General features: G+C 44.4%; 2 protein-coding genes across 11 annotated transcripts; both read right to left on the bottom strand.

The window, feature by feature from the left end:
• Nucleotides 1–5,134: 5,134 nt before the first annotated feature.
• Nucleotides 5,135–12,178, bottom strand: pomt1 (protein-O-mannosyltransferase 1). 6 transcript variants are annotated; one of them, XM_069523114.1, is made up of 20 exons: nt 11,958–12,178; nt 10,958–11,083; nt 10,781–10,887; nt 10,592–10,642; nt 10,087–10,233; nt 9,823–9,931; nt 9,626–9,685; nt 9,427–9,520; nt 8,905–9,060; nt 8,072–8,202; nt 7,893–7,988; nt 7,724–7,816; nt 7,438–7,534; nt 7,241–7,333; nt 7,034–7,154; nt 6,859–6,956; nt 6,529–6,642; nt 6,316–6,442; nt 5,948–6,125; nt 5,135–5,528 (listed from the first exon to the last, which is right to left on the bottom strand). In XM_069523114.1, the coding sequence occupies exons 2-20, from the start codon at nt 11,074–11,076 to the stop codon at nt 5,354–5,356; spliced, it is 2,166 nt and encodes a 721-aa protein (XP_069379215.1). In that variant the 5' UTR covers nt 11,077–11,083; nt 11,958–12,178; the 3' UTR covers nt 5,135–5,353. The 6 variants fall into 6 exon arrangements, 5 of the variants coding, with proteins under 5 accessions (XP_069379215.1, XP_069379216.1, XP_069379214.1 ...); XM_069523115.1 differs by having other exon boundaries at nt 11,928–11,972; XM_069523113.1 differs by lacking the exon at nt 11,958–12,178 and adding an exon at nt 11,210–11,900 and having other exon boundaries at nt 10,958–11,170.
• Nucleotides 12,179–12,726: 548 nt separating this feature from the next.
• Nucleotides 12,727–24,769, bottom strand: LOC109645479 (dynamin-1). 5 transcript variants are annotated; one of them, XM_069523112.1, is made up of 24 exons: nt 24,264–24,769; nt 23,264–23,337; nt 23,022–23,171; nt 22,713–22,916; nt 22,423–22,521; nt 21,730–21,890; nt 21,095–21,237; nt 20,445–20,580; nt 20,266–20,333; nt 20,053–20,191; nt 19,744–19,830; nt 19,018–19,088; nt 18,751–18,802; nt 18,653–18,664; nt 18,413–18,526; nt 17,831–17,940; nt 17,577–17,688; nt 17,370–17,381; nt 17,032–17,199; nt 16,557–16,643; nt 15,857–16,011; nt 15,612–15,782; nt 15,060–15,095; nt 12,727–14,024 (listed from the first exon to the last, which is right to left on the bottom strand). In XM_069523112.1, exons 1-23 carry the CDS (start codon nt 24,422–24,424, stop codon nt 15,074–15,076), a joined length of 2,508 nt encoding a protein of 835 aa, XP_069379213.1. In that variant the 5' UTR covers nt 24,425–24,769; the 3' UTR covers nt 12,727–14,024; nt 15,060–15,073. The 5 variants fall into 5 exon arrangements, with proteins under 5 accessions (XP_069379213.1, XP_069379209.1, XP_069379211.1 ...); XM_069523108.1 differs by lacking the exon at nt 15,060–15,095 and having other exon boundaries at nt 24,264–24,767; XM_069523110.1 differs by lacking the exons at nt 15,060–15,095; nt 18,653–18,664.
• Between the last annotated feature and the right edge of the window lie 548 nt (nt 24,770–25,317).

Below are 25,317 nucleotides of genomic sequence, written 5' to 3'. Positions count from 1 at the left end.
AAGAATTACTGAAATAACTTATCTTACTCAAATGAGACCAGAACATTTATCAGAGAATGATAAACAATGAATTCTACAGCAAAACAAAGTGAGTGACGCAGAAAGAGCGTTTCTGAGGTCGAGGGGGGAACAGGAGAAGGAACAAGAGAAAGAACAGGAGAAGGAACAAGAGAATGAACAGGAGAATTAACAGGAGAAGGAACAAGAGACGGAACAAGAGAAGGAACAAGAGTCGGAACAAGAGAAGGAACAGGAGAAGGAACAAGAGAAGGAACAGGAGAAGGAACAAGAGACGGAACAAGAGAAGGAACAAGAGTCGGAACAAGAGAAGGAACAGGAGAAGGAACAAGAGAAGGAACAGGAGAAGGAACAAGAGAATGAACAGGAGAATTAACAGGAGAAGGAACAAGAGACGGAACAAGAGACGGAACAAGAGTCGGAACAAGAGAAGGAACAGGAGAAGGAACAAGAGAAGGAACAGGAGAAGAAACAAGAGAAGGAACAGGAGAAGGAACAAGAGAAGGAACAGGAGAAGGAACAAGAGAATGAACAGGAGAAGAAACAAGACAAGGAACAGGAGAAGGAACAAGAGAATGAACAGGAGAAGGAACAAGAGACGGAACAAGAGAAGGAACAAGAGTCGGAACAAGAGAAGGAACAGGAGAAGGAACAAGAGAAGGAACAGGAGAAGAAACAAGAGAAGGAACAGGAGAAGGAACAAGAGAAGGAACAGGAGAAGAAACAAGAGAAGGAACAGGAGAAGGAACAAGAGAAGGAACAGGAGAAGGAACAAGAGAATGAACAGGAGAAGAAACAAGACAAGGAACAGGAGAAGGAACAAGAGAATGAACAGGAGAAGGAACAAGAGAATGAACAGGAGAATTAACAGGAGAAGAAACAAGACAAGGAACAAGAGGAGGAACAGGAGAATGAACAGGAGAAGAAACAAGAGACGGAACAAGAGAATGAACAGGAGAAGGAACAGGAGAAGGAACAAGAGAATGAACAGGAGAAGAAACAAGACAAGGAACAGGAGAAGGAACAAGAGAATGAACAGGAGAAGGAACAAGAGAATGAACAGGAGAATTAACAGGAGAAGAAACAAGACAAGGAACAAGAGGAGGAACAGGAGAATGAACAGGAGAAGAAACAAGACAAGGAACAGGAGAAGGAACAAGACAAGGAACAGGAGAAGGAACAAGAGAATGAACAGGAGAAGGAACAAGAGAATGAACAGGAGAATTAACAGGAGAAGAAACAAGACAAGGAACAAGAGAATGAACAAGAGACGGAACAAGAGAATGAACAGGAGAAGAAACAAGACAAGGAACAGGAGAAGGAACAAGAGAAGGAACAGGAGAAGGAACAAGAGAATGAACAGGAGAATTAACAGGAGAAGAAACAAGACAAGGAACAAGAGGAGGAACAGGAGAAGGAACAGGAGAAGAAACAAGAGACGGAACAAGAGAATGAACAAGAGACGGAACAAGAGAATGAACAGGAGAAGAAACAAGACAAGGAACAGGAGAAGGAACAAGAGAAGGAACAGGAGAAGGAACAAGAGACGGAACAAGAGAAGGAACAGGAGAATGAACAGGAGAATGAACAGGAGAAGAAACAAGACAAGGAATAAGAGAATGAACAGGAGAAGGAACAAGAGACGGAACAAGAGAATGAACAAGAGACGGAACAAGAGAATGAACAGGAGAAGAAACAAGACAAGGAACAGGAGAAGGAACAGGAGAAGAAACAAGACAAGGAACAAGAGAAGGAACAAGAGACGGAACAAGAGAATGAACAGGAGAATGAACAGGAGAAGAAACAAGACAAGGAACAAGAGAAGGAACAAGAGACGGAACAAGAGAAGGAACAAGACAAGGAACAAGAGAAGGAACAAGAGACGGAACAAGAGAAGGAACAAGAGAATGAACAAGAGATGGAACAAGAGAATGAACAGGAGAAGAAACAAGACAAGGAACAGGAGAAGGAACAAGAGAAGGAACAGGAGAAGGAACAAGAGAAGGAACAGGAGAAGGAGCAAGAGACAGAACAAGAGAATGAACAGGAGAAGGAACAGGAGAAGGAACAGGAGAAGGAACAAGAGACGGAACAAGAGAATGAACAGGAGACGGAACAAGAGAATGAACAGGAGAAGAAACAAGACAAGGAACAGGAGAAGGAACAAGAGAAGGAACAGGAGAAGGAACAAGAGAAGGAACAGGAGAAGGAACAAGAGACGGAACAAGAGAATGAACAGGAGAAGGAACAGGAGAAGGAACAAGAGAAGGAACAAGAGAAGGAACAAGAGAAGGAACAAGAGACGGAACAAGAGACGGAACAAGAGAATGAACAAGAGAATGAACAAGAGACGGAACAAGAGGATGAACAGGAGAATGAACACGAGAAAAAACAAGAGAATGAACAAGAGACGGAACAAGAGAATGAACAGGAGAAGAAACAAGACAAGGAACAGGAGAAGGAACAAGAGAATGACCAGGAGAAGGAACAAGACAAGGAACAGGAGAAGGAACAAGAGACGGAACAAGAGAAGGAACAAGAGACGGAACAAGAGAAGGAACAAGACAAGGAACAAGAGAAGGAACAAGAGACGGAACAAGAGAAGGAACAAGAGAATGAACAAGAGATGGAACAAGAGAATGAACAGGAGAAGAAACAAGACAAGGAACAGGAGAAGGAACAAGAGAAGGAACAGGAGAAGGAACAAGAGAAGGAACAGGAGAAGGAACAAGAGACAGAACAAGAGAATGAACAGGAGAAGGAACAGGAGAAGGAACAGGAGAAGGAACAAGAGACGGAACAAGAGAATGAACAGGAGACGGAACAAGAGAATGAACAGGAGAAGAAACAAGACAAGGAACAGGAGAAGGAACAAGAGAAGGAACAGGAGAAGGAACAAGAGACGGAACAAGAGAATGAACAGGAGAAGGAACAGGAGAAGGAACAAGAGAAGGAACAAGAGAAGGAACAAGAGAAGGAACAAGAGACGGAACAAGAGACGGAACAAGAGAATGAACAAGAGAATGAACAAGAGACGGAACAAGAGGATGAACAGGAGAATGAACACGAGAAAAAACAAGAGAATGAACAAGAGACGGAACAAGAGAATGAACAGGAGAAGAAACAAGACAAGGAACAGGAGAAGGAACAAGAGAATGACCAGGAGAAGGAACAAGACAAGGAACAGGAGAAGGAACAAGAGACGGAACAAGAGAATGAACAAGAGACGGAACAAGAGAAGGAACAGGAGAAGAAACAAGAGAAGGAACAGGAGAAGGAACAAGAGAAGGAACAGGAGAAGGAACAAGAGAATGAACAGGAGAATGAACAGGAGAGTATAAACAGAGTTATTAGTGATGATCCTGTTAAGACAGCTAATTACTCTTCCCCTTTTTATACAAACTTGTGAGACTCACAGTATAATGAGGTATCAGCTAAGAGTTTCTTAATAATCTCACCGAAACGAAATGAAACAGATACTTGTGATAACCCAATAACCTTAAATGAAGTCCTGTTTACTATTCATCACCTCAGAACAAATGTCCAGGACAGCTGAATATGTTATTGCACATCAGTTAGCTCCCTTGCTTCATGGTGGTTTTACAGAAACTACTGAAAATCATTCCCCCCAATTTATCTCATGGACTTTTAACCTTTATTCCAAAGCCTAAAAAAACACTTTGCCTTAATTACTGGCCATTTGCCTATTTTCCTTTTTAATAATGATTACAAAATTCTTACCCAAAGCTTCATGAAGACAATAAAATCCGTTTTAGACCAAATTATTGATGAAACCCAATTTTGGCTTTATGAGCCACAGACAAATATCTAATAACATTAGGCTTGTGCTAGACCTTCTTTAGTAGGTTGTAGTTATATTTTATTTATCTATTTCTGGAAGACAATTGACACAATCCAACACAGATTTATATTTCAGGCTTTGGCCCTTACTTTTGATACAGCTTTTAAACCTTATGCAAATTGCTCAATTAAACTGCAGGCAGGCACCTCTCCTCGAGTTAATGTTTGAGTCAGACAGATATGTCCAGTCTCACCATACTCGTTCCTGTGCTCAACTACTTTCTGGTTACATTAAACTCAGTCCCTGAATCACAACAGCTGAAAAAGATCATAATCAGTCAGCGGGCTGAGATCAGGCGTGTGAGCGGAGTGTGGGGGTGGAGGAGGTCAGTCAGGTAAAGTGGGCCTAAGGCATGGATGGATTTAAAGCTGAGAAGGAGGAGCTTATTGTTTACCCTTAATTGGGATGATGTGCTGCCAGGTTTCTCACCTTCATTATTCCTAGGATGCTTCACAGGTCTCAGTAGCTGTTGATACAATTCAGACTCTTTCTGATGTCTCTGGGCTCCGATTGTATGTTTATAGCAAAGATTGTAACATTCTCTCTATTTCTAACATTCTTGTGAAACATTCAGTCGCTTACCTTTGAATTGTTATGAACAAAAACCAAGGCACCAGATGTTCACTAGATTTGGACTCAACCATAGGAAATGTACAAAAGAATTCAAATCATGGCTTCAAAGAGATGTAGAGTTCTGTTATCCAGAGCTGAAGGCACATCCAGACTCAGTTATGCAGCCTTATCTCTAGAAGTCAACAAATGTTGATAATGTACTTTATAATGTGTGGATAAACAAAGTACATATATATTAATGAACTCATATGAAAATGGAGGCCCGAACTTTCTTGATTTTCCCACCCTTAAATACATTTTCAAAATAAAGTGGATTCAATAATTTCTTAAAGGTCCGACATAAATTTGGAATTTTTCTCAAAACTTTGAGGCCTTAAACTTGTTTTGCTGTGCAACTGTAATGTATGATGTAACTACAATTTCCTATTATGACAATAATCTAACGACATTGAATATCATTGCCCCTATTAAAACAAGACTGAAGTCACCTTGTGAGGTTGATGACAGGGATATTTGAAGGCTGTGCACAAAATCAGACAGGAAGTGGACAGAGACCTAATTGCATGTCCACTACCTGTAAATGAAAGACCTTGAATTCTTATAATAAAAGAAGCAACAGCAAATATTTCTCAAAACTAATCACCACAATCCCAGATTCCTTGTTACAGCTCCACATGAAACTAGAAGTCAGAGGTTTTTATTCAACACATGTCAACGTATGTGACATCATCAGGGGGGCTTCAACAGTGAGTTCAGAGGGTTGAAGCTCCGCCTCCAATATGACAAACCCGACCAGGTGCGTCTCCTCAGCTCATGAACAGGTTCAGTTCAAGTCAACATGATGAGGAAAACAAACACACCCTTTCCCACGGAGACACCTATATGTCCACCTGACTGTCTCTAGCGTCGGCGGTACAGGATGTCCCAGGTGTCTCTCCACTTGAGTCCTTGCAGCTGATTGGCTGAGAGCTCTGGGCTGCCATAGGTCAGAGGGCAGAAGGTTCGATATGACACGAAGACCGACAACAACACGGCTGACGCAAACACACACAGCGCCCTGCGGTGTGTCACATCACTGCAGAGAGACAAAGGTCACTGTTAAAACTTTATTAACACATGTGACATATGACAACACTGCAGTTCAGCTTTCAGACTGAACTCCTCAGGGTTCTGGATCTTCTCTGGAGGACAGTGAGACTCAGTTTGTCTGTCTCCTCCTTCACTCCAGTTTAAGTCCAGGAGAAGTGAGGACACAGCAGAGCGTCCTCCACTGATCCTCTGAGGGAGTGGGGGGGGTGATGAGCTTCTAACACGTGACACATACATGAAGAAACACTAACAAATGTCTCTGGAGACAAAGTGCTGACACACACGTAGAAGACAGACGTAGATGTGAAGACAGTTTGTGGTGATGAGAGCTGACGACAGTGTCAGGTGATATAAACATGATCACTTGTTGTGTGGTTGTATGTGTGTGTGTGTGTGTTTGTGTACCTGAGCAGGTGTGTGAGTGTGTGCTCCAGCAGGGCAGGACACAGCAGGTACAGGTAGCAGAGGGCGGGCAGGTAGTGATACAGGAAGAGAGTTTTCTCCATCATTAGGAAGGGGACGAAGTTCACCAACCAGCCGCCGACACACACACACCCCAGACACACAAACTGACTCCACACACCTGGGCACACACACACACACACACACACACACACACACACACACACACACACACACACACACACACACAAAGGTTATTGTCAATGGAGACAGAATATGTCACAGGGATGTATGTGTATATGTAGAACACTGTGTGTGTGTGTGTGTGTGTGTGTGTGTGTGTGTGTGTGTGTGTGTGTGTGTGCGCATACTTTCTGGTAGGTCTATGATGCCTCGCCTCCTCCTCAGCATGTAGACAGCTGCAAGCAGCTGATAGGCCAGCAGACTGAGGTTGGCCACGCCCCATGACACTGGATTACCAATCAAATGGATCTGAGCCTGAAGTACACACTCAAATTAAAATACACAACTTAACTTCACACCACGTGTTGTCGTCAAAAGTAAAGTGTCGAATAATTTGTTACGTTGGTCGATGAGTGCAGCCAGTATGCGATGTTGGTTTCCATGGTGATCCACTCTAAGGGGGCGGAGCTGTATTTGTGTTCAGAGTCCTCCTGTTTCACTGTCAGCATCTTCCGCTGTCATGACATCACAACATGACATCATCATCCTGCTGCCATGGTAACAGCATAATCTGTGGCGTTAACAGTTAATCATTAAGCTTCGTTATCATTAGCAAGATTTCTGTCTGTAAACTTATGGCCACGTTTGTTGTAGTTTTTATGTTGCATAAACATCCAGATGGGGAAGAGTTGTGATTGGATAATGAAGTAATGATGCATTCACTGATGTACCTGTAGCTCTAAAAATTTTGCCCAGAAGGAAATTTTTCTGTCAACATCGATGTGAGTCGGAGAATGAAGCTCCGCCTCCCTCTCCTTCTGCTCCCGACCTACACACACACAAAACTTGTTAGACTCTGACATGTTGGATTTAACGCAAAGTGTCGATGAGGTCATTAATACGTACTGGTTCCATATCGATGTTCCTCCACCGTCCATCCCAAACTGCTGCTGTGAACTTTAAATAGTTTCTCTGCTACAACCTCCAACTGACGGAAACCCCAGTCTGGAAGAGACACACCGCTCATCTGCACTCACACACACACACACACACTATGTCCTTTTATGGTCTTTATGCTAAGCCTTGCCATGTGTGGTCACTTCCTGTCTGCACCTTGAGGACAGCGGAGGTGTTGACGTGGACCAATCGAACCTCAGACAGGATCGTCTTCCACACCTCTGATTCCGCCTCCCTGTTAGAGATATCCTGAACGAGCATGCACGCACACACACATAAACACACGCAGGGTGTATCCTGAGTCAAACCTCAGGGTGGATTATTGGTAATTACTAATCCGCAGCGCGACTCACCACTCTCCAAAGGTTCTGAGTTGCCATGGAAACATTGAAGTCGATGTAACCGGACACTTCCTGAGCGTGAGGACTCATGGGAGCTGCAACGTCGTGACTGAAACACACAAAACATGTTCTGATCCGTGTTTAAATGTTCCTATGTCACTGTTCAATAACAGCATAGAGTCACACAAAACCACAGATTACAACAACCCCCCCACTCCACCCGAGTATGTTGAGAGTAGTAGCAGCCGTGTCTCTGATGTCGGACGGTCCTCAAACGCATTACAACTGTCCCATTTACCTGTTGAGGAAGCGTGAGGTCATCCCGTGAACCAGCTGGATGACATCACCATGGCGGACAGGTCGAGGAGGACTGCCGACAACCAGCTCCTGTCTGACAGGGGGAGAGGTGAGACTGATGAGACAGGGACTACGTTTCCTAGCATGCCTCAGGTGAACAGGTGACCTACCTGCCTGGATCCTTGACTATCCACCAGTTGTTGACGTCTTTGAAGGGATAACAGGTGACCTGCTGCTGGTGGGAGCTGCCCCGCCCATTTCCATACCTGAAGAAACACACAGGTGAAAACTGATCAAACGCTCCCTGACTCCCTTTGATTGGCTGTTGGCCAGTGTGAGCTGGCAGCACCTAATTGGGTAATTGGCTTTGTGTGAGTGGAGCCAGCATGGGATTGGCTGAGAGGCGGAGCTTCTTAAAGTGACCTGACTTCCATAAGCAACTTCCAGAGGTTGACCCTGAGTGATCCTGGAGAGGCCGCCCTAAAGATAGAATCAGTACATCAATCAGTACATCAATCAGTACATCAATCAGTACATCAATCAGTACATCAATCAATACATCAATCAATACATCAATCAGTACATCAATCAATACATCAATCAGTACATCAATCAGTACATCAATCAGTACATCTATCAGTACATCTATCAGTACATCAATCAGTACATCAATCAGTACATCTATCAGTACATCTATCAGTACATCAATCAGTACATCTATCAGTACATCTATCAGTACATCTATCAATACATCAATCAGTACATCTATCAATACATCAATCAGTACATCTATCAATACATCAATCAGTACATCTATCAGTACATCAATCAGTACATCTATCAATACATCAATCAGTACATCTATCAGTACATCTATCAGTACATCTATCAATACATCAATCAGTACATCTATCAATACATCAATCAGTACATCAGTCAATACATCAATCAATACATCAATCAATACATCAATCAGTACATCTATCAGTACATCAATCAGTACATCAATCAATACATCAATCAGTACATCAATCAATGTGTCTTCCACAGACTGCTGTTGTCATGTTATTCCCAACTCGTGTGTGTGTGTGTGTGTGTGTGTGTGTGTGTGTGTGTGTGTGTGTGTGTGTGTGTGTGTGTGTGTGTGTGTGTGTGTGAGTGTGAGTGTGTGTGTGTGTTCACCTGCAGACTGGCCTGGAAGGCGGAGCTCATTAGTTGGTCATGGGGTCCGCTGCGGTTCAGGAGACTCAGGTGAACATAGAACCAAAACACGTAGAGCAGGACAGGAACCACGAGCAGTAACACAAACCTACAAACACACTGCACTAACACACTGAGCTACACACACACACACACACACACACACACACACACACACACACACACACACACACACACACACACACACACACACTGTCAATATTGATAATCAATATGTGTGTAATTTGATCAACACGTCACTTCCATCAATAAAGGATTGAGACTGAAGCACCAGGAACTGGTTGTTCTACAGGTTCTCACCGACAAACATGGAGAAGAGCTTTGTCTCTAAATACATATTAAGCACTAAATGTGATGTTTCATGTGATGTTCGCTGATTCTCTGAAATGAAAACAAATGTCCCTCAGGAGACGATAAAGTTTTAAAGTCACACAAACACACATTCATCAAGTTTATAGATGCTCAGATTCAACCTGGACTCACATGATTGACAGTTCGCTCTCCAATCAGCTTCCAGGTGTGAAGAGAGGCCACGCCCAGCAGCAGCAAGTACGAGAACACACCCATGTACTTCACCCTGACAGACACACATGTTATCACACATGTTATCACACACATGTACTTCACCCTGACAGACACACACGTTGCACACACATACATGTGTCACAGATCAGATTCTTACCCGACAGCTGCAGAGCAGGAAGCTCCAGAGACGAGAAGCCAACTGAACCTGGACCAGGAGCTGAGGAGGAGACAAGAGGAGACAGGGGTGGATGGGAGGAGACGGGAGGTGCAGTTAACGCCTCGTGTCCCAGAATTACAAGTGAATCATGACACGCCTGAGGTCGTGCAGAGGTCAAAGGTCAGAGGTTGGCTTACCTGCTTGAAGAGTTGTGGAAACGCAGGTAGGAGAGGAACGCCAACAACACGAAGAAGATGAGAACAGACTCCAGTAACATGAAACGTGATTGGACAATTAGCGAGTTCTCTGAAAAACAGCAAACATCAAACTGATTGATTCAATAAAGGAACGCCTCACACTGAATATAGAGCCTGAACGCCTCACACTGACACACAGACTCTGATTCTTAGAGCAACAGTAACCCAGGTGATGAGTATAGTGTTGACGTAATGACGACTGACCCAGCAGCAGCAGCAGAGCAGCTCCCAGAGCCGACAGGTGAGAGAAGTTCAGCTCCAGCGTCAGCAGGTAAACCAGAGGAACACAGAGCGCTCCACACAGGGCGGGCAGCAACCGCAGACTCCACACACTCACGCTGCTGGGATACTCTGTCACACAAAACAAACACCCCAACAGCCTTTGACAAGATTTAATCACTGAACTAGTTTAAATGAGAGAACATCTGGATTCAAGTAGTTTTAATCAAATAACCTGTTTTGAACAGGTTTGACCTGGTTTACACAGATTCCAAACATAACCCTGAAACTGTTTCTAAATGGTTTTTAAAACCATTTTATTTACTTGGTTTTACCATTGACCCCTGAGTTAAACTGGTCTACATTTTGTGACATTAGCAATAAAACAGGTTAATGACCCATTTAAACTGGTTGAAAGCAAAACATGAACTAGTTTTAATGAGATTAAACAAAAGATAAACTGGTTTCAACCAGAAACAGAAATTTATACCTGCTCCAATTCTGTTCCACACAAAGTTTCCATCAAATCCTCCAAGGTACGCTGCAACTCACACACGCACACGCACGCACACACACACACACACACACACACACAATTATGACTTGTACACAGTAATAACAAAGACCATGTATTGCGTGGGCTGGGTTAAAATGGTTAGAATTAGTCATGGTAACTGACCTCCGAGGGCCAGGATCATGTGACCGAGTGGGGGTCCGCTGTCATCGATGAAGAAAACTCTCTTCATGTAGAGAGACACAAACTGACCATAATACACCTCATCAAACCTAAACACAAACAGACACACAGTCAGAGTTCCTGTTGGGCTGCACAGGTGACGAAAACAAACACACTCACACCACAGCGCTGGGGTAGTTCAGGTGACTGAGTCTGGACCACAGGGACCACAGGGAAACCAGGACCAGCACCACGTCCACCTGAGCCGTCACCACCAGGGGGAGCTGCAGCATCATCATCGACACCCTGATGGACGACAGGAGACAGACAACACACACAACATGACATAACACAACATGATAAAACACAACATGATAAAACACAACACACACAACATGACATAACACAACATGATAAAACACAACACACACATGACATAACGTGATACAACACGACATGACACAACACATACAACAAGACATAACACAACATGATAAAACACAACACACACAACACGACATAACACAACACACACAACATGATAAAACACGACACACACAACATGATAAAACACAACACACACACCACACACAACATGATAAAACACAACACGACATAACACAACACATACAACAAGACATAACACAACATGATAAAACACAACACACACAACACGACATAACACAACACACACAACATGATAAAACACGACACACACAACATGATAAAACACAACACACACACCACACACAACATGATAAAACACAACACGACATAACACAACACATACAACAAGACATAACACAACATGATAAAACACAACACAAACAACACGGCATAACACAACACGACATGATAAAACACGACACACACACCACACACAACATGATAAAACACAACACGACATAACACAACACATACAACAAGACATAACACGACATGATAAAACACGACACACACACCACACACAACATGATAAAACACAACACGACATGATAAAACACAACATGATAAAACACAACATGATAAAACACGACATGATAAAACACACTCAACACAACATGACACATGTTTGTTTGTGTGTGTGTGTGTGTGTGTAAATGTGTATGAGTGTGTAGATGTTTGTGGTAAAGGTTAGCATCATGCTAACTGTTAGCTAAAGCTGGTTCGGAGTCGTTACCGGTCAGATCCTCACGGTGTCTCCGGGGTTCGATTGGTTCCGTCTGGGACGTCAGGAGCTTCATGGTGATCGATTGGTTCTGTCTGTGACGTCAGGAGCTTCATGGTGATCGATTGGTTCTGTCTGAGTTGGATGGTTCTGTTTGTGACGTCAGCACTCAGCAGAGCCATAGTGTTCGATTGGTTCTGTCTGTGACTGTTTCTGTGTTGGAGGAAGATGACGTCATCCCTCAGATGTTAGTCACAGGAAAGACTAAGACTGGTCCTGAAGACAGACAGGCGAGAGAGAGACAGGTGTACAGGTGTGGACCTACAGGTAGGGTATATACAGTGACAGACAGGCGAGAGAGAGACAGGTGTACAGGTGTGGACCTACAGGTAGGGTATATACAGTGACAGACAGGCGAGAGAGAGACAGGTGTACAGGTGTGGACCTACAGGTAGGGTATATACAGTGACAGACAGGTGAGAGAGAGACAGGTGTACAGGTGTGGACCTACAGGTAGGGTATATACAGTGACAGACAGGCGAGAGAGAGACAGGTGTACAGGTGTGGACCTACAGGTAGGGTATATACAGTGACAGACAGGTAAGAGAGAGAGACAGGTGTACAGGTGTGGACCTACAGGTGGAAATGTCCTCACTCTGTGGTTCCATGATTAAAATGGTCCCCACAAAGATAGAAGTCCGAGGACACACAATGTTTTTCCACTTGAATCAGTGACGTTTTGTTTTCAGTGAATCTCAAAAGAAAATCGACACTTTTCATCTTCAATCACACAAACTTTATTTATTTATATTATTAAAGATGTGTGTTGATCACATGACATTGACACACAACACAGCTACACACCAACACACACTGTAACACACACTGTAACACACACTGTAACACACACACAGTCTGAGCTGCTGCATACTTAATACATCTGTGTATTTGCTCCTCACACATATTTGAATTAATACAATACGGAGTGAGGCTGAACTGCGTTCAACACTTATTAATTCACAACGTAAAAATCATTGGACGGAGCTGAGCATGCTTAACACGACGACACATCACTGCTACAAACACGTTGTTGAACGCAGCTCGGACTCAGAGCTCGACTAACTAAATAAGTCATAGCAAGACATGGAGGTCAAAGGTCAAGGTTTGACCAACATCTGAACATCTCCTGAATTCATTCATCAAACATTATAAAATATTATTCATCTGAAGTAACACTGAAGTTAAACACTTCATTTGAACATTTTATAAATACACGTTATCTGGACATAAAGTAAACAAGCAGCTTTGTAAATCCTGCTTGTTCATGTTCGCTCAATTAAAACCAGCAGTTAGAACCAGTCAGAACCAGTCAGAACCAGTTAAAACCAGTCAGAACCAGTTAAAACTAGTCAGAACCAGTCAGAACCAGTTAAAACCAGTCAGAACCAGTGGGAGGGGGCAAACAAAAAAGAAAATATCAGAGGATACAGTTGATTCAAGGATTTCTGGTTACACTGAAGAATAGCTAACAATGATAATACCAATATTTTTTTAACAAGCCTTTCTAATGACCACAGCAGAATAAATAAATAAATAAATATGTAAACTTTACACTGTAAAGAAAAGTTGACTCTCTAATCTTTAGAGATTAATACAGGACTTTAAATAAAAAATAATCTTGACTCTAGGACATCATGCAGACAGCTAGCTAACAGGCTAACAAGCCTAAACATTCAGGGAGGGGTGAGACAGCTTCTCTTCTGCACGTCTCTGAAGTCGTCTGTAGTACGATCACATGACTCTGACACTGTTTAATTTGACAGTTGCAGACAGACAGGCAGCTGACCTGTCTCACCCTCCTGACAGCAGACAGACATATTTAAACACTAAATATTGCAGTAGTACTTTGCTGATCATTTGTTATATAGTGATAATGTGCTGATAATCAATATCATTATTACTTGAAGGTTTCACATTAACAACATGTGGACGTGTAGAACAGTTCAGAGAAAACACTTTTAACCTTCCATGGACGACTGGGGGCTCTCGCCATGGGCGGGGCTACCTTTACTGGAGCGACTGTGAACGAAAAGACAGAAAACAACCACAAAGAAAGACAAAAGAAAAGAGGACAAGAGTAAATCAATCAAAACAAACAGAGGTCAATCGACTGGTACGAGAACCAGTGAGAACCAGTGAGAACTAGTAAGAGAGAGCAATCCAAAACATTCACGCGTTACAGACTTGTGGTCTGGAAAGATACAAATAGATTCTCTTTTTGCTGATGACACTAAACTCAACATGCCCACTGCTTCAAAAACAACCACACATCCCACGTCTGCTGACAGCTGATCTGCTGGCTCTGTGATGTCATAAAGATAGTTCATGATTTGAGTGGGGGGGCGACCGACCTGTCTGAAAACCGTCAGGTGTAACCCTTCCGACTCAGAGAGGGTGGAACTTTAAGTATCTCTACTGAGTGTGATCGCACTGATATACACAGCAAGCTAACAGAACATACACTGCTGATGAGTGGTGGAACCACACAGAACCAATACAGAACATTAGAAAACTACCATCAGACATCTGTGAGGTGGCAGCAGTAGAAACTAAAACTAACTAATGTTGTGGTTAGCAGTAGAAACATGTTGCTTATTTAAACCAGTGACACCTACTGGAGACAGTTGGGACTTGCTGCATCCAACTGGGACAAGTAGAAAGTGAGAGGAACCCTGTTTGAAACCACTGGAAGCAGAAAGAACCAGCAGGCATGTGTTGGGACCAGATAGAACCCACAGGGACCAGTAAAACCAGGAACATGTGGAACCAGTGGAAAGCTGGTGTGAACCTGATGACACCAGTTTATACCAGTTCACACCTGTTGAAAGACTTTGTGTGTGAGTGTGTGTGAGGGAGGAGTCTGAGACTGGTCTGGAGGATCATGATGGAGATGCAGGAGGCCCCCTACTGGACACGACAACAAACAACAACATATAGACAGACAGTCAGACAGATACAGAGAGAGACAGACGGTAACAGGATGAAGGACAGACAACTAATTATACAATGAACACAGTTGGTGAGAGACAGTGACATCACAGAACGCTGACGTACCATTGGTGGAATCCTCACTGGTCACTGATAGAGATTCTGAAAAATAACCATATATGGTCAATATGAGGGGGCGGGGCTACCTGCTCTGATACTGACACACCTGAGATTCCTCTTTAGGGCGGTACTGTTAGACAGACAGGATCGTACAGATAGACAGACAGGTACAGACCGACAGGATCGCACAGACAGACAGACATGTCTCCAGGTGCATGTGCAGGGACTGTTCCTGAATGTGCTGAGGTGGTGATGAAGAAGAGGGAATGATGATGATGATGAAGGATGAGCAGAGGGAGGAGAACAAGAAAGAAAGACAGACCAGTCTTTCTTTTCATGTCTTTCTAGGTTGTTTGTGGATCTCTGCCTTTCTGTCAACAGCACCAACAAAGAAGAAACTGACCAGTCCCTCTTCCTCTCTTGATCTTTAATGTTCACATATGGTAGTCATGGTAACCTGTGCTACCTTGTATAAGTGTGTTGAATCAAACTGGACACATTGAACATCTGGATCTCCGTATTTTTTGTATTATGGTTTTCATCTGAGTATGTGATTACCTGGGGACTCCAGGTGGGGGCGCTCTGTTGGGCCTGTAGGGGACAGAAGGTGGAGGTCCAGGTTCAGGTGACACCGCAGGACGAGACAGGGGTCCAGGGGGAGCCCGGCCTCCGGGACGAGGAGGTCCAGGAGGCGCCCGTCTCTGGGGGGTGGGGCTGGACATGGGGGACCTGCAGGGACGGAACAACTCTGTGACACTGAACTGTACTGTACCTGTGGAGCAGCTGACCTGTTGCTAGGTTACCTGCGTCCAGTGGGCATCCCCGTCACTTGCAGCCAAGAGTCGTCGACAGGTGGAGGCATCGCCGTGGTGATGGTGGTGGTGCTGATGTCACCAATGATGTTGAGGCCTTCACGTAGAGCGTGGTACATCCTCAACATCTCATCACGGTGCTGAGCCTGGGCGAGAGACAGAGAGAGACAGGTTATTATGGTGATCGACCTCCGTCACCATGACAACGACTTTTAATGAAATAAAGGAGAAACATGACAAGTTTCAACAAGTCTCTCTCTCTCTGTCTGTCTACCTGTCTCTCTCTCTGTCTGTCTACCTGTCTCTCTCTCTGTCTGTCTACCTGTCTCTCTCTCTGTCTGTCTACCTGTCTCTCTCTCTGTCTGTCTACCTGTCTCTCTCTCTGTCTGTCTACCTGGCTCTCTCTCTCTGTCTGTCTACCTGTCTCTCTCTCTGTCTGTCTACCTGTCTCTCTCTCTGTCTGTCTACCTGTCTCTCTCTCTCTCTGTCTGTCTACCTGTCTCTCTCTCTCTCTGTCTGTCTACCTGTCTCTCTCTCTCTCTCTGTCTGTCTACCTGTCTCTCTCTCTCTCTGTCTGTCTACCTGTCTCTCTCTCTCTCTGTCTGTCTACCTGTCTCTCTCTCTCTCTGTCTGTCTACCTGTCTCTCTCTCTCTCTGTCTGTCTACCTGTCTCTCTCTCCATGTGTCTCACCTGTTCCTGTGACTCCTCCATCAGAGAGTTCTGGTCTCCACAGGAGTAAAGTTGAGCGAGAAGGTCGGCGTGAATGAACTCCTTTGTCTGAGGAGTCACATGACAGGTTACCATCTTCAGGAGAGTGTGTGAGTGAGTGAGTGTGTGTGTGTGTGTGAGTGAGTGAGTGAGTGAGTGAGTGTGTGTGTGTGTGTGTGTTTGTGAGTGAGTGAGATCAGTGAGTGAGTGAGTGAGTGAGTGTGAGAGTGAGTGAGTGTGTGTTTGTGAGTGAGTGAGATCAGTGAGTGAGTGAGTGTGTGTGTGTGTGTGTGTTTGTGAGTGAGTGAGATCAGTGAGTGAGTGAGTGAGTGAGTGTGAGAGTGAGTGAGTGTGTGTTTGTGAGTGAGTGAGATCAGTGAGTGAGTGAATGAATGAGTGAGTGTGAGAGAGAGAGAGTGAGTGAGTGAGTGAGTGAGTGAGTGAGTGTGTGTCTTACATTGTTAACCATCAGGTGCATGATGGTCTTGGGGATCAGGTCTCTGACGGTGCGGTGGATGATTGACAGGTATGAGTCCACCAGGTTCCTGACGATCTCCACCTGTCGCTCCAGCTGAGGGTCCAGACTGTGGATCTGTCCGTCGCTGCTCAACTCCTCCACCTCCACCTGAAAAAACACGGCTGCTTGTCATGTGACCACGAGACACACATGATGCCCTCAGAGCGTCAGCTCATCACTGACTCTTCAAAGGTTAACTGCTGACGTCAAATGAGGTCATAGGTCGGATGATAGAGGTCAGGGGTCATATGATGGAGGTCAGGAACGAGAAAACACACCTTTTCTTTGTCCTGCAGGGGGCGAAATGAAGCAGAACATTAACACGAGACAGGAACAACCTCCACTGTTGTCAATGATGATGTCATCAACGAGATAGGGTTCAGTGATTCAAGATTCAAAGGTTTATTGTCACATGCACAACATTTACATTTAGCAGTTGCTGGCAATGACATGCTTGGGATGATCTAATGATGATGTCGTCGTACCACGCTGCGTTCAGGGTACACTCCAGCTCTTAGGAAAGAAGCCTTCCAGCTGTCCACCTCCTCCTGAGACTCACTGGCCAGTTCCAGCTGACGATAATCTTTATACACGTTCCTATGACAGTTATGATGTCACTGCATTACATCTGCATACACAGTAACCAGCAGTCGTTCTTAGAGAACCAGAGGAACTGACTTCAGATCATAAATGTTTATCAGTCATTGACTATTGAGAATTATTAGACGAAGAAACAGACCTGTGTTCAGTGTTGAACAGAGCAAAGATGTGTTTGCTGGACATAAAGCTTTTCTCGATGTCTTTCAGTTTCAGGTTGTCCACAGGCAGCATGTACTTCTTCTCCTTCTCCTGCAGGGGGAGACAACAACACAATAAGAAAGTGATCAGAGTTGTGTCAGAACCACCAGAGCCATGTGAAGCTAACACTAACACAGCTCAACACTTCCTCAAGTCCGAATCCTTTATTGTCAGTGTTCAACATTGAAAATTCTTTTTGCAGCTCTTCTTGTTCCAGCAGCGATCGAAAGATTTTAGAAATCAGACATAATCAAGAAGTAAAGAAGTAAAAAAATTCAAATGTATAGTTTTTTTTTTTTCCTTTATAAAAACCCAGCCAAAAGATAAACATATTAAAGTGTGACAGTGCAGTAACAGTATAATGATAATGACAGTGCAAATAGTACAGTGTACAGTAGGACAGTCAGTCTGACTGTCCACCTGAGTAGTAGTGCAGTTCATGTTAGAGTTCATGTTAAAGATGGAGGAAATGTTGAGTCTGTGTTTAAAGATCATTACACTTTATTTTGACGAGTGAGTTTACCTCATCGTCTTTGTACCACGACAGCGTCTCGGCCGTCAGGACGAACCAGTACTCTTTAGCTCCGCCCTTCATGATGCTGATGTTGTTGATGGTGAGCCAACCTTTACGGATCACCTGCACAGACCAGGTGATGTCATCATCATCAGTCATGTGACCACTGCCCCACTGATCAACCACTGATCAATCAGCTTCACACACACACACACACACACACACACACACACACACAGACCCACTCACCATGATCTCGTCCTGGTTGCCATGGCAGCAGAGGATAGAGAGAAAAGAAAGAAAATTGAAATGAGAGGACACCCCCCCCAGGTAATCTGTAAACTCACCTGGTTTCCTGCAGCTTTCTTCTTGTTCATCTGGCTGCTCTTCTGTTGAGCACTGACACACACACAGACACACACAAACACACACACACACAGACACACACACACACACACACACACACACACACAGTAACCGGTTCAACCCTACATCTGATTGGCAGACTAGGTGCTAACTGTAGTCACATGACAAACCCCCCCTTGGACTTCTTGTTTGAAAGTATTTGTGTTCAAGTACACCTGCTCCCCCTTCAGGTTTTTTCAGGTTCTTACTTTGCAAAGCCGATGAAATCTTCGTGGTTTGTGTTCATGTACGCCAACTCGATGTCGATGAGCAGCAACACCTGATGACATGCACATGCACACGCACACACACGCACACACACAGCTGACTGCATCACTACTGCCACATTAGTGGGTGAGATTCTCTGGTGCAGTCCTCAACTGGATTAAATCTTATCTGCAGGATAGAGACTATTTTGTATCATTACAGATCTAAACAAACTGTAATGGCATGTGGAGTTCCCCAAGGCTCCATTCTCGGTCAAACTCTGGTCAACATCTCTCCCACAAGCTTGCATCTTTGAAGACAATAAAATATTCTACCATACCGACACAGATTTATACAGCCGTTGCCTAGCAACAAAGCTACAGACGAAAATGTTCTTCAGTTGATTAAAAACGTTGAGTGTTCTTCTAACGTGTTCCGTTAGCTGTTCACTTGAGTACTAACAATTAAAAATAAAAAAAATCTCGCCTTGCTTTTTGCTGCCATTACCTCTTTGAAAAACAGTTTGTCACTAAAGCACAATAAATCATGGGATATGTCGGGCAGGGAAGGATCCACCCAGTGAAGCCTCCGTTGCTGTGGACAGACACATTTGGAGGAGCCTTTAAATTGGGATAGTCACGCTGCTGTGACGTAATCGGTTTACGTATGTAGCCTCCAAGGAAGAACCTGAACTGAGACGCAGCTTGTGAGCGTGTCATGTGCCTGACCTGGTCTTTAGTGCGACTCTCTCGGTCTCTGATGTGTTGAGTGACGATTTTCTCCATCTCCTCTCTGAGCATCGGATACTGAGCCAACTGAAACACCCAAAGGTCAAAGGTCAGAGACAAAATTGTGGTTCAGGGACTGTGACGTAAAACCAACCACAAAGAAAAACAGCTTCTTTTCAATCAGTCATGTAGTAGCAGTAGCTTAAGAAGTTGCAGTAGCATTAGCATTGTCAGTAGCATTATCAGTAGCATTAACATTATCAGTAGCATCAGCATTAGCATTATCAGTAGCATCAGCATTAGCAGTACCTTCTGTGTACACTGCCTGACCGTGTTCACCAGTTCACTAATCACCATGTCGACACATTTCTGACACGGCTCTTTGATCTGAGCGATCTGACGCTTCACAATCGTCTCAAACGCCATGTCAGGTGTGAACAGACCCGTCCTGAGCAGAGAGCACAGGAGAGTCAGGTTACATGAGGTACACACACCTGCACACACACCTGGACTCCATCTCACCTGATTCCATGGATGTTCTTGATGGCGTAGCTGATCTCTTTACGGAGAGTCTTCTCATCACCCTCCAACTGCACACACACACACAGAGACATCACTGAGACACTGTGCACTCACTAACAAAATGGACTGTACCTGATACTTTGTTACACCAACATGTCTAGTGTGTGTGTGTGTTTTACCTTGACCAGTTCGAATGGGAAGCGTTCATGAAACACTCGGTTGATCTTAGCTCCTCCTGACAGTTCGTAGGTGTCGACCTGATCTCCAGATCCTTCGATCCGCTTCTCAAAGTCCACCGCAAACTGCAGTACCATCCTGACACAAACACACACACATACACACACACAGACAGACACACACACAGACTCACAAACACACACACACACACATCATACCAGTTTGTACTGAATGTCATCGTACAACATGTTACTAGGTGTATTAGTGTGTAAATGTTGTGCATTAGTGTGTATCAGTGTGTATTACCACTGTAAGACTCTTTAGAGTCTGACTGAGAAACAATCAGTCCAGCTGCTGATCAGCTCCACAATCAAATATATAACTGTGCCTCCTCTGTTCTGACATCCTCACACCTGCTGCCTGTTTCTGTGACTTTAAACTTCTTTTAATCACATTTAAAGCCAGACATGGCCCCTCCCTTCATCTGAGTCAGGACTCTGTTCAGAGTCTGAACCCAGAGGAGATGGAACCTCACTTCTTAAATCTTTATTCAAAAGCTTTTATCATGTGATGTATTTTTGTTTGTATTATCTGTATTATAAAAAGTATTATATTTTTGTGTCAGCGTGTATTACAGTGTACTTGTACTGACTGCAGCAGGGCCTTGGTCTTGCGGCTCGGGTCATCGGGTCTGAAGTTCTTGTACTCGTCCACTTCCTTCTCGATGGACAACAGCTGACTCTGCAGTTTGCTGCGTAACCCTGGCAATGTGTCCCTGATGTGGTTGGTCAGTTGCTATGGGTAACAGAAACATGTTTATTGGGATTACAGAGAAAATGTAACTTTGTTGTGTGGTTAGTGAAGGAGTCTTGACATGTGGTCCTGACCCAGATACAGGGTCAGAGGTCAGGGCTGTCAGACATGTTCTCATGTATTAATACTTAAACCTTAAGTTACAAACTGTTTCTTCTAATGTAGTGAATCTGTTGTTGTGTTGATGTCTTCAATTCATCAGCATCTATTGTCCTCGTGTCCTGGAGACGGATCCTCACATGTGACTCTGAGCTTCAGTTACTGCTCAGAAAGTGTCTCTGTAGTTTGACTCTAGTTGAGTGAAGGACAGAGGACGTTGCTGCTTGTTGACATCGATGAGACAAACTCAATATGAGACAAACTGAATATGAAAAAACAAATCAAATGTGAATTTGATAGAGGGCCTGTTGGACGTCTGTAGAGGGACAGAAAGTGAGAAGACTTCTAATGACGATGGGTCTGAGTTCCTGTTACCTGGTTGAGGATTTTCTGAAGGTAGGCGGTGCCCATACGATCAGCCAGGTGTCGATAGGACGGGTGAGACAGGAAGAACTTCCTCTCAGCCTGCAGTGCTGCAACAATGTCTTTCTTCCCATCGATGTCCTTCTGACTGCGATTGACAACCCCAACGTAACCTGACACAGTCAGAGTGTTATTAGTTGCTATGGTTACCTGCCAAACATTTATACACCAGGAACCTAAGTAGTTTTCTTTCTGTTCTTTTTTTACCACAGTGTCTGAGCTCCTTTGGCCTGTGGACGTCCTCAGGGCTCCATCCTGGGTCCTGTCTGACTCTCGCTCTACATTATCACTCAATTATCTTATCCTATCAAAAATAAAAAGTAAAATGAAGTGTTTGTTTATATCGTAATGATGTCACTTACACCATATGGTGATCAATGATTGGTTGATCAAATAAGCTGCAGACCCTATCTCTGATCTTATTGGTTGGACAAGTGAATGTATTAGGAAACTATTTTGAGATCATCATTTTCTGACTTCATTCATCAGCAGCTGTGGCTCTTAACAACGTTAATAAAGTTTTTACCATCCTCAGCAGGTTTAATTGTAAATACTTTCACAGACACGCAGGGTAACTGCAGATTTGAACAGGTACCAGAGAACCAATCAGAAAGCAGGACTCTTTGTGATGTAATGTGTTTGTACCTCTGCGGAGCGGCAGCAGTTTGTTCTCCAGAATATCTCTGGCATCGGTTCCTTCATCCATCAGATCCAGTTTGGTGATGACACCGATGGTCCTGAGACCTGAACACACACTTTTTAAAATTCATCGACTTCAACACAAGTACAAACATTTCATACGACCTGCACCTTCTACAGACCAGCACCACCCAGGGGCCAAAGGACATCTGGGGCCCCTGTGTCTAGTCATTCACCCACAATGTAATAGATGTAGAGGATGTAAAAAGTGGATGCTGGTTTTGATGAACTCTAACCTTGCGGGTCGACCTCCTTGGCGATCTTTAGCGCGTCAGAGTTGGCGAGATCAGAGTTGGCGGGAGAAACAGCCAATAGAAGGCAGTTGTCTTTAGTGACAAACTGCATGAGCATTTCTCTGATCTGGTGCTCAATGTCAGCCGGCTGGTCCCCAACCGGGACCTTCGTCATCCCGGGAAGATCTACCAGAGTCAGGTTCAACACTGAGAACAGGAAGAGGACATGTCAGAGGAAGGCTCAACACAGACCACTTATTGGTTTATGGGTTTGTGTCAGATTCTGAGTGGTGGTATGTCTCATTGCGTCACCGTTGGGGGAGTAGACTCTCAGGTTGATGGGGACTGGACTGATTCCTTTGTTGTGTCCTGTCACTCGATCAGTTTCAGCTTCGATCTCTTGACGAACTTCATCAAAGTCTGTGAACTTCTTTCCTTTGCAGTGCAGGAACTCAGCATACTCTGAGTCAAACAGCGTGTGATGTGACTACATGCGGTTTGTCGTCACATCACACGCTAACATCTGAGATCAGTCTGTCTGCTGCGTGTCTCACCTGTCGGACAGTTGATGAGCTGCAGCACCAGGGGGCGCCGGGTCACAATACCGGAACCACGAGGTAGGAAGTCTCTGAGGGGGGAGGAGGAGAGTTCAGTTTAGTTTCAGGTCGTAGAGACAGACATTTGCTGGACTGACACTGTCAGGACTCAGGAGACAGAACATCACACTGAATGAACGTGGATCAGGAAACACAGAATAAAGCTAAAGGCTCAATAGTTTGAGTTTTGTGTTGTTCTGTGATGACGACATGCTGCCTCATCACAGTCAGTTCAGGATGAAGACTCAGTAGTTTAGCTTTATGAGGAGCTCCTTTCCCTGGCAGAGGTTGTCCTGAGAACAAGACACTGGGCATTGAACCTGTGGACCAGGGTGGTGGGTTCCATTGTGGAAATGGAGAACCAGAGTTTGAAATATTGGAGAATCACACTCCATAGTTTACTCCAGGATCCATTAAAGGAGCCACTGACCGACTGTGGAACCTCAGGATGTTTGATAAGTGCCGCAGTGGAACCTGGACCAGCTCTGATCCTTCATGTTCTCCAGGACTGAGGAGTCATGTGACCACGACCATCTACACAAAGATCCACAGACCCAAGGAACCCAAGTGAGAAATAGGTCCAAACCTTCAGCACAAACTTTAACACATGTATCATGTAATCTGATGTAATCTAAATATAATCTCAGACATTATGTCAATAATGTTAAAGAGAGACAGACAGACAGACAGACAGACAGTTAGAGAGACAGACTGTGAGACAGGTAGGGAGACAGACAGTGAAACAGGTAGACAGATAGATAGAGACAGACAGACAGACAGACAGACAGTGAGACAGGTAGAGGGACAAACAGAGAGACAGACAGACAGATAGACAGATAGAGACAGACAGTGAGACAGGTAGAGGGACAAACAGAGAGACAGACAGACAGATAGACAGATAGAGACAGACAGTGAGACAGGTAGAGGGACAAACAGAGAGACAGACAGGTGCACTCACTTGCCCACAAAGTTCTCCAGCACTGAGCTCTTTCCTGCACTTTGTCCTCCAACGACTCCGATCTGCGGAAGATCGAGAGTCGCGTTCTGACCGATGGACGAGAAGGAATCCTGGAGTCTGTTGACCAGAGGAATGAGCTCCTCCATCCCCCGGTTCCCCATCACTGCAGACAGACAGGTGGTGGAGGAGAAACAGGCAGGAGAGAGAGACAGGGAGAAGAGAGAGGGAGAGACAGGCAGGGAGGAGAGAGGGAGAGAGAGAGAGAGAGAGGGAGGTGAAAGAGAGAGAGAGAGAGAGGCAAGGAGGAGACAGGTGAGGGAGGATCAGACAGACAGGGATGTAGCAGCTGATCTGTCTGTCGCTCCGTCCTGCTGTCTCACGCCACGCGCTTGTCTTCGTGCAGCTGATGATCGATGATGATCGATGATGATCGATGATGATCGATGATGATCGATGATTATCGATGATGATCGATACAGATGTTCCTGCAGCTGACCTTCAGCTGCTCCTTCTCTGCAGGAGCGACACACTTCCGGTACGGACCTTCAGAATAAAAGCCCGTTTATGTTCGTTTACAATTTCTAATCTTCTACATGACTCCCTCAGGACTGTCACGTCACAAACTGTTTGATTCCACAAACCGGATTCAAACTCTCTGTGAGTATAAACAGCTTTAATCCGATTTAAACACAAATTGATTTATTATTCAACCAAAGTCCTGAACCTTTATTTTGAACGCTAAAAGCGAGACTTCCGTACTGTTGGCCTTTAACTCCTAAACAGGAGGCGTGAGCTGCACTTCCTCATCACAAACACCAGGAGTTACTGGTCGACCAGGACATTTGACCAACACATAGAACAAGTCTCTAGGACAGATTTCTTCCACCTGCACAATATTAAGAACATTAGAAACATCCTGTCTCAGAAGGATGATGAGAAACTCGTCCATTTGTTCTCTAGACTAGATTAACTCTTTATTATCAGGACGTCACAGGAAGTCTGAGAAAAGTCTCCAGTTGGTCAAAGTGCTGCAGCAGAGTGCTGACAGGAACTA

This window comes from Paralichthys olivaceus, chromosome 4, assembly GCF_024713975.1.
Source record: "Paralichthys olivaceus isolate ysfri-2021 chromosome 4, ASM2471397v2, whole genome shotgun sequence".
NCBI classification, from domain to species: domain Eukaryota; kingdom Metazoa; phylum Chordata; class Actinopteri; order Pleuronectiformes; family Paralichthyidae; genus Paralichthys; species Paralichthys olivaceus.
Note: the sequence above shows the minus strand (reverse complement) of the source record. Positions and strands in the feature narration are given on the sequence as shown.

What these genes read in the sequence shown, in the direction of transcription:
- pomt1 (XM_069523113.1), bottom strand. Translation starts at nt 11,847, where the DNA reads ATGTGTCATGTTGTGTTGAGTGTGTTTTATCATGTCGTGTTTTATCAT. An exon ending in GTGGAACAGAATTGGAGCAG is followed by an intron (nt 10,234 to 10,591) that starts GTATAAATTTCT and finishes TTTGTGTGACAG; the next exon opens with AGTATCCCAGCAGCGTGAGT. An exon ending in GAGAGCGAACTGTCAATCAT is followed by an intron (nt 9,061 to 9,426) that starts GTGAGTCCAGGT and finishes GTGTGTGTGTAG; the next exon opens with CTCAGTGTGTTAGTGCAGTG.
- LOC109645479 (XM_069523108.1), bottom strand. Translation starts at nt 24,424, where the DNA reads ATGGGGAACCGGGGGATGGAGGAGCTCATTCCTCTGGTCAACAGACTC. An exon ending in CAAGGAGGTCGACCCGCAAG is followed by an intron (nt 22,522 to 22,712) that starts GTTAGAGTTCAT and finishes GTGTGTGTTCAG; the next exon opens with GTCTCAGGACCATCGGTGTC. An exon ending in TGGAGGAGTCACAGGAACAG is followed by an intron (nt 16,012 to 16,556) that starts GTGAGACACATG and finishes TCTCTCGCCCAG; the next exon opens with GCTCAGCACCGTGATGAGAT.